Raw genomic sequence first — 8,790 nt, 5'->3', positions numbered from 1 at the left:
AAACAAAACTCTCATAATTTATTCCTTCTAAATTCCAAAGGAAGGTAGGGCTTAGTTAAAATTGTGTTTGTTGAGGCTAAGTAACGTATAGTTGCTGAAAGCAGAGAATTTAGTCAGACTCTTTTGTCATAGTCCTGGCTTCACTGCTTACTGGCTGTCTAATTTTGATCAAACTACTTCGCTCCTCTGCCTATTCCTTTTAATTACCTGGAAAATTAGGATAATGATATTATTTACTCTTAAGTGTTTTATAAAATTAAATGTGATAGTGAATATAAACTTTCAGCATAATGTGTAGCACGTGATAACTTCTCAGTTAAAGGTTAGCAATTATTGAGATGGGATGATAATGATGATTTGAAAAGTTGAGCCGGGTTAAAAGCCCTGATGAAAACCTGAGTTTTAATACATGTAGAACACATATGTGATGAGCACTGGGTGTTATATGCAACTAATTAATTGTTGAACACTACATCAAAAACTAATAATGTACTTACTATATGTTGGCTAACTGAATATAATAAGAAAAGAAGAGAGAAAAAAAGAATACATACTTGATATGTTGATATATTTTTGTCCTACTTTTGAAGGGACTCTGGATTTTTAGCTTGTTCAGGATACTTTATATGGCTTCACCCAGCAACTACTCCATTGCTCCTGTTATTGAATTTCTCCTCATCTGCTTCCCTAACTACCAGAGTTGGCAGCACTGGCTGTCCCTGCCCCTCAGCCTCCTCTTCCTCCTGGCCATGGGGGCCAACTCCACCCTGCTGATCACCATCTGGCTGGAGGCCTCTCTTCATGAGCCCATGTACTACCTGCTCAGCCTCCTCTCCCTGCTGGATATTGTGCTCTGCCTGACGGTCATCCCCAAGGTCCTGGCCATCTTCTGGTTTGATCTCAGGTCCATCAGCTTTTCAGCCTGCTTCCTTCAGATGTTCATCATGAATTTCTTCCTTGCCATGGAGTCCTGCATATTCATGGTCATGGCCTATGACCGTTATGTGGCCATCTGCCACCCACTGCGATACCCATCCATCATCACTGACCAATTTGTGGTTAGAGCTACCATATTTGTTGTGGCCCGGAATGGCTTCATTTTTCTTCCTGTTCCAGTTCTTTCTTCTAGGCTCAGATACTGTGCAGAGAACATCATCAAGAACTGTATCTGCACTAACCTGTCTGTGTCCAAACTCTCCTGTGATGACATTACCTTCAACCGGCTCTACCAGTTTGTGGCAGGCTGGACCCTTCTGGGCTCAGACCTCATCCTTATTGTTCTGTCCTACTCCTTCATCCTGAAAGCTGTGCTAAGGATCAAAGCTGAGGGTGCTGCAGCCAAGGCCCTGAGCACATGTGGTTCCCACTTTATTCTCATCCTCTTCTTCAGCACAGTCCTGCTCGTTCTGGTCATCACTAACGTGGCCAGGAAGAAGATTCCCCCAGATGTCCCCATCCTGCTCAACATCCTGCACCACCTCATCCCCCCAGCTCTGAACCCCATTGTTTATGGTGTGAGAACCAAGGAGATCAAACAGGGAATCCAGAAGCTTCTGAGAAGGTTGTAAGAGGTAAAATGGATCAGATCCACCTTTGGAAATGTTAGTAGAATTCAGGAATTATTTTTATGTTGGAAAGGAAATTTTACTTTTTAATCCCAGAATGGATTCTGATTCTTTTTATCTCAGACAACAATGAAAAGATTCTGTGAATCCTTGTTTCCTCCTGCTTCAAAGGAAACCATCTTTCCTGGATTCTGTGGTGACTTGCAAATTTGCCCTGACTGACTCCTTATCTGAGGGTCTTGCCAAGCCTTAGCCAAGTGGAGCTGGATTGGAGTGGGAGTGTTCGGCCCCAAAGAAACAAACTTTATAGTTAAAGAAATCTGCCTGTCCCGATTTGCAAAGAACACAGATGACTCTTCTGCCTCCTGTTTCAGACATAGCTTTTGTGTTGTGAGGGGTTGATTGGGATGAAGTAAGGACATTCAATCAGAATTTTGGTCTTTGGCATTGAGTGCTTTATTGTGAATATCCCTGACTCTCTTTGTTGGCACCTGTGGCAGATGTGTCATCTCCTGGCTCCTCAGATCCTTAATAGGGGTTGACCCTAATAAACTTTTCCATTTGTGCAACTTCCCTGGGAGCATCTTCTCCTACTCACCCTCCCTCCTTCCTTCCCTTCCTCCTTTCCTTCTTTCTTTCCCTTTTCTTTCCTTTCTTCCTTCTGTCCATCCTCTCTCTCCCCGCTCTTTCTCTTTCTTTTCCTTCCTTCCTTCCTTCTTTCTGTCCATCCTCTCTCTCTCTCTATCTCTCCCACTCTCTCTTTTTTTTTCCTTCCTTCCTTCCTAAGATTTTTTGCTCAGATTTTTATTTGTAGAGGAGGTAGAAAATTTTTTTAGGATTTTTTTTGCGGGGGAGGGGAAGACTTGTATTGTTTGAAGTGTCTTATGTTCTTTACCTCATTATCTTCATGACTCTGTAATCCTCACTTTATCCCATATACCTCCTACAAGGAACTTAGAATGCTACATCATATTTCAGACACCATCCCTCCCCAACTATGACCTGTGCATCCTAGGCATAACTCAGCTGTCCAGTTCATTCCTTCTATTGCCATATTTGCTTCGACCTTCAGCCTGGGCTGGTATAGCAGTTTTTCCAGGATGACATAGAAGCTCCAGACTCTGATTTTCATGAATAAATGTGTTCCGCTATTTTGCTATCCCCTTCATGATATCACATGTTAGTCCAATGTTTCTAAGTAACATTTTATAATAACTACCTGTCTCTTTTGTGGATGAAAATTAAGAGTTTGTAGTCTGTTATTTTACCAAGCATCATTTGAAGAACATTCCCATTGGACTATCCTACTTTCTTTTGTGTCAAAACTTTTCTTGGGGTGCCTGGGTGGCTCATTCAGCTAAGTCATGATCCCAAGGTCCTGGGATTGAGCCCTGCATTGGGTTTCCTGCTTCTCCCTCTCTCTCTACCACTCTCCCTTGTTGTTCTCTGTTTCTCTATCTCTCTCTGTCAAATAAACAAATAAAATCTTAAAAAAAAAACAGAAAAATGAAACAAAAATATTTTCTTTGATGAATGACTTATATTTAAACTTAATATTTCTGTACTATTTTAAAAAGTTATATATTTTGCAGCAGTGATCCTCTTTTCTTCCTTAGAGACCTCTATTTTTGGTTCTAACAGACTTTCAGACTTATCTCAAACTTTGTTTCCCCTACTGAGCTAAAGCAAACTGCTCACTTTTCCCTGAACATCCCCTTTTTGTGTTTGCTGTCTGTCTTTAATCATTTGACCCTTTCAAGACGAACCTTCATTTACTAGTATCATTACTGCTGAACCCCATATTTCCCATGAGGCTGAAGTCAAGCAGCACTTTGCACAAGGGGGACTTCTTTTAATGACTCTCACCTGGAATCGCTACTCTAGCATCTTTAGTATCTATATGCCTTTCTCTGATGGTGTCATGAGTTTCTTTTTGGTTGAGAGACTATTTTATTCATCTTTTTATTCTGCATGTTTAATTTTATGCTTCCTTATGTAGAAGACTTTAGAATAAAGATATATCAAATAGGGTGGAACATTTTATTAGTGCATATCTTGTCCCTCCTGTCCTTTGAAAACTACTAAGGAACAATGATCAAATCTTACTGTAATATGTGTTTTTATAGTACCTAATACAGAGACTATTTTTAGCCAACAATAAATGGAATTTATATGAAGAATCACCCTCAGGTTGGAATAATCAGAGTAATTGGGATTTGATTCTTAGATAGACCAATCTGGCCAAATTTGCCAATTCAGGTTTTATGAGCTTTGGCTAAACTTCTTTACCTTGAAAATGGTGATAATGATCCTTATCTCTTACCATTGTCTTGAAGAGTAAATAGACTAAGTATGAAAAATTTTTCTCAGTACCTTGAATGTACATACCTTAGTCACATAGACATTAAATGAATTGTTATTATTATTTTCCTAAGCACACTGCTTTCCCCGCTGCCCTCTGAGTATGAGGCAGGTTATTGTTTCACACCTCATTTTCCTTGAAGTAACAGATATTTGTGTCATTTTGTCTTCCTCTAGCTCTATAGTCATTTTATTACTAATACATTTCCTTGAGAAATCTTTTATATATGTGATGGTTACTTTTGAAACTCCAAACTATTTGGTGCTCCATAAATCTGTCAGTCAGAAATATTCTATTCATATCTATTTTAATCTGGGTATGCCAATAGGCTACCTACAAGTGTACCTTCTGGAACTGCAAAGGTCGCCATGGGTGATACATGGCTATGAAACCATCTAGTACTCACCTCCTTTGAGGCTCTCTGGCTTCCAATGTCACCTGTCCCCCAAAGCTGCCTCCATGTTTCCATCTGGGACAGTGAAGGGGGAAAGGCTCTGGCACACCGGTCATGAAACAGCAGTCTGCTTTCATCACACCCAGACAGCTGTTGTAGTACATTATCTTACTGACTTGCGGCCACATGGTATGCAGATACTTGATTGCTTTGCAAACCCAGGGCAGTAGAAAGGAATATCACTCTCAGTTTACCTGTAAAGTATCCAAAGAAATAAACAGAGCCTAAATTCTGTACCACTTATTTTCTACAGGTTCCACGGAGTTCTTACTTTAGTCCGATTCCCCTTTTCTAGGCTATAAGGCTCCTGCAATTTCTCTCAGAACCAGCTATGACTTGGCACTTCATCTGAGAAAAGCTGCAAAGCTATGATTCTCTGCTTTGGAATTGTTCTCAGTAGAAAAGAGTGATGGTATCATTCTTTGGTCTCATCACCATTGTTTGTATGCCTTTCTCTTTTCTGTTATGATTTCATCTGTGTGTATTATATTTCCTAATTTAGACTCTTCCTGAGTGAGGGCTTCTGGTTCTGGCACATGGATGCTACATAAACCAGATGGTAGCAGGAATCTGGGAACTTCCCTTCTGTGCAGGAAGAGGTGGCAGGGTTAGAAGAATAAAGTAGAGCAGCATTACCTCAGTCCTAGGCAATAATCAGGGGCAGTGGTAGCATAGCTAGTGAGGTGAGGGTAATATCAAACCCAAGATTCCCTTTGGAAGACATAGAGACAAATTCAAAGCAAAAGAGGCAGTGTCTTACCCAGCTATGTCCCATCATCTGAAATGTGATGACAAACCCAGTCATGGGACTCAGACCTTGTGGAAGTGAGAAAGAGAGAACCGTGTCCAGCCTCTTCTCCAACTCCCTCACTCCTATTTCTGGTACCTCGAAGTTTTCCACAGCATTTCCCCTTTACTGCTGTGTATACTCAGATGAAGCCTATACTCATCAATAAGTTAGGCTTTCATGTTCTTATCATGCCCTCTCATTAATAATAATTTTTGAAGTGTCCATTTAATTGGCTATTTCCAATTAAGCCACTGCACTATGGGTAATAGAGGAAATGATATGTCCATAACATGCTAGTTGCACGGCCCATTTTTGTACATTGGCCATAATGAGATGACCCTAGTTTAAGGATAATATTAAACTCTCATTTAATCATAATTTTTCTAAGAGTACACTTAAGACCTGAAATAAATATCTCTCTGTTCTAAGTCTAGAAATATTTGTTTTTCAAATGTATGTGCTCTTTATTTAGAAGCACCCTTCTCCCAAAAGATTTCCTCAACTCTCTCCTTGTTCACTGCTATTCCTATTTTAGATTTTTCTTCTCTGTTTTCTCTGCTTTCTTCTCTGCCTCCTCTCCTGAGAATATGGACCTTAGGCTCTGTGTTCAGATGGCTAAAATAGTTTTAACCTCTGTGGGCTGTGGGGAGGGAAGAGACAGGATGGGCCGTAGGGCCTTAAAAAATAGCCTCTGGAGCCTCTGAAGGGCTTGGCCGGGTGGTGCAGTAAATAGTCATAAATAACAGCAGTAGAGTACAGCCTCCTCAAGCTGGTAGGTCTGGTTTGGAGGCAGGAAAATCGTGAAGATACAAATGACACAGCATGTTGGCCTCCAGGTATTCAGTATTCAATACGAGCAGGGAGAAGGAATTCTTCTGGTAGAATTGTAGCAGGCCTGGTGCTACAGATTCCAGTTCTATCAAGTGGTCTGAATCTGGTGCATCACTGCTTTGAACCGTGGGGTTTGAACTCATGAACCTAAGATCAAGACCTGAACTGAGATAGAGAGTTGGATGCTTACCTGACTGAGCCACCCATGTGCCCCCGTATCATTGCTTTTATTTAGGAGCAAATTTTTTCTAGTATAAGCTATACCCTTCCCATTTAGAAAAGCTGAGATCAGGGTGAGTGCTCTTGAATTAAATCTATATCTTCATTATTGCTTATGGCAGCTAGAGGCCCAGAGTTGATTTCCTCAACTGCAATCCTGGTTCCCTACAGAAGATTGCCGTAGAAGCACTAAATTGGATAGGACTGTAATCCCAGTTGCCTCGATTACTCCCTCTTGGCCATTCGCTCTCATCCTGCCTTGTCTCCCAGTGCTCTTTCTTGCTTCTCTCACTGGGACAGAATAGATTTCTATTATTCATGTTACCATGTTCCCCAGAAGACTGAATGTGGAGTCAATTCCCTATTTTTGGTTCACTGTAAAGGAAAAAGAACATAATGACTGGAAATGAAGCAGATGAATTTATAGGAATAAATTTATTTCTTTAGGGTAACTGGAATCTAGTCACAGGTAAGTTTGTATGGTCTAAGAGGACAAACTGTTTTGTCTGGATTTATGTTTGAAGCTATAGCTGTAACCTTGAGTCTACCCTCTGAACTTCCACTCCTTTGTCACCCTTTGTAACAAAACCTAGTTCCAGGCCCTGAATATATCTTATGTGGAAGAATGGTGTTCCTATAGACCACATTTGGAGATACCTAGATATTATGGTATTCTTTACTGACTAGTGACTCTGACTCCAAAAAAAATTTGATCACCTCACTGGTTTAAGTTAGGGGTCAGGGCAAGAGTGACAATCTAACTTGAGTCAGGGAGGTAGGGGCTGCTGGAAAGTCCTAATCTCTGATAGAAGTATCTATGTTATCTAAGCTGGGAGCTCTGGATGTGTTGATTATCTCTGTCCTTAATCATTCCCATCCTGAAGTTTGAAAGATCAATTTACTAAATAATCTCTAAAGGAAATTTGATGGGGAGTATTGAAAAAGAAAATAAACTATAAATTTGAGCTGACCCAGGGTCAAATGAATGGAATTTCCATAAATAACCCAAGATATAGATACTATTTGCCAATAAAAAAAGTGAATTCATGTTAAGAAAAATAGAAAGAGGAATGTTTAGTTTCCCAGAACTCTAGAAACAATGTCCAATACAGTATACATCCAGTCCACATGTGGCTATCAGTGCTTGAAATGTGGCTAGTCAGAATTAAGATGTGCTGCATGTATAAAATGTGCCTGATTTTGAAGACTTAATGCAAAAACAAAAAGAATGTCAAAGCTCTTTAACAGTTTTTCAGATTGATACATGTTGAAGTGATAACACTTTGGATATATTGAGGTAAATAACACATTATTAAAATTAATTTCATGTATTTCCTTTGAGTTTTTTAAGGTAGCTACTAGAGATGCAAAATTATGTATGTGGCTCACAATGTATTTCTGTTGGAACTGCTGCTAGAGATTATATAGCAAATATGGAAACTGAAAGGCAATATTATTGATTAGGCAATATGGAGAAACAGATATATTTTTTCCAATTTCAAAATCTGCCTTCAAATATTTACACTTAATTTACCTTCTTACCTCTCAGGAAAGACAGGGAAGTTGGATTTAGGAGGGTTGAACACTGATTAGAACCATTGCCCTTGTTTTTTAATTTTTTTCTTTTCAGCGTAACAGAATTCATTGTTTTTGCACCACACCCAGTGCTCCATGCAATATGTGCCCTCTCTAATACCCACCACCTGGTTCCCCCAACCCCCCACCCCTGCCCCGTCAAAACCCTCAGATTGTTTTTCAGAGTCCATAGTCTCTCATGGTTCACCTCCCCTTCCAATTTCCCTCAACTCTCTTCTCCTCTCCATCTCCCAGGACCACTGCCATTGTTGATAAAAACTGGCTTATTTTGGGTATCCTCAAAGCATGGAAAACAAAGTGTCACTGAACATGTCACTCAGCGTTCTGAGATAAGCCTTAGCATGGCAGCCATATAAAGTTTATCTCAGAAATGTCTTAAATGCTCATAACGGGTTAGTGTACCAGGCCAGGAGTCCATGTGAACCTGGGTTCAGTGTTTGTGACTGGGTTTATGACTGATGGATAATCCACATGGAATCAGATGAAGGTAGCGGTTGTTACTACCCCTCACTCTTTGGTAGTGGTGTTGGACTAAAACTGTTGACTCCTGCAATTTCTTGTTCTTATTCCTACTGTTTGCCCAAGATATTAGAAGACTTTTTCATACCTTCTTTTCTCAAAGTATGTTCTTTTTTAGACTTCTCTAAGATGCTATTTCCTATATAAATGATAGCCATGACTCTACTACAGTCTTTTTTTATTGTGTTATATTAGTCACCATAAAATATATCATTAGCTTTTGATGTATTGAAGTCTTTAGGTATTTCATGTTGATGCATGTAGTCCTGATTTCTCCCTTCCCTGTGATGTCATCTCTTGGAAGAGGAACAGGGGTATGCATTTGTGCAGGGCTTATGGTTGATCTGCTCTATCAATAGAGTCTGCATATGTGTCTTGGTATAATAGGTGGTACTAGCATAGTTGGTAGCTGTAGATTCAGACTTCATAATTTCAAAGCATGGCTACACCACTG

At 39.9% G+C, this 8,790-nt stretch overlaps 1 protein-coding gene across 1 annotated transcript; it reads left to right on the top strand.

The window, feature by feature from the left end:
• Positions 1-614: 614 nt before the first annotated feature.
• LOC131821699 (olfactory receptor 56A4-like) lies at positions 615-1,568 on the top strand. The gene has a single exon (XM_059157966.1). The coding sequence runs from the start codon at positions 627-629 to the stop codon at positions 1,566-1,568; it is 942 nt and encodes a 313-aa protein (XP_059013949.1). The 5' UTR covers positions 615-626.
• The last annotated feature ends 7,222 nt before the right edge of the window (positions 1,569-8,790 follow it).

Source organism: Mustela lutreola, chromosome 1 (genome assembly GCF_030435805.1).
Source record: "Mustela lutreola isolate mMusLut2 chromosome 1, mMusLut2.pri, whole genome shotgun sequence".
In the NCBI taxonomy this organism is placed as follows: Eukaryota; Metazoa; Chordata; class Mammalia; order Carnivora; family Mustelidae; genus Mustela; species Mustela lutreola.
Note: the sequence above shows the minus strand (reverse complement) of the source record. Positions and strands in the feature narration are given on the sequence as shown.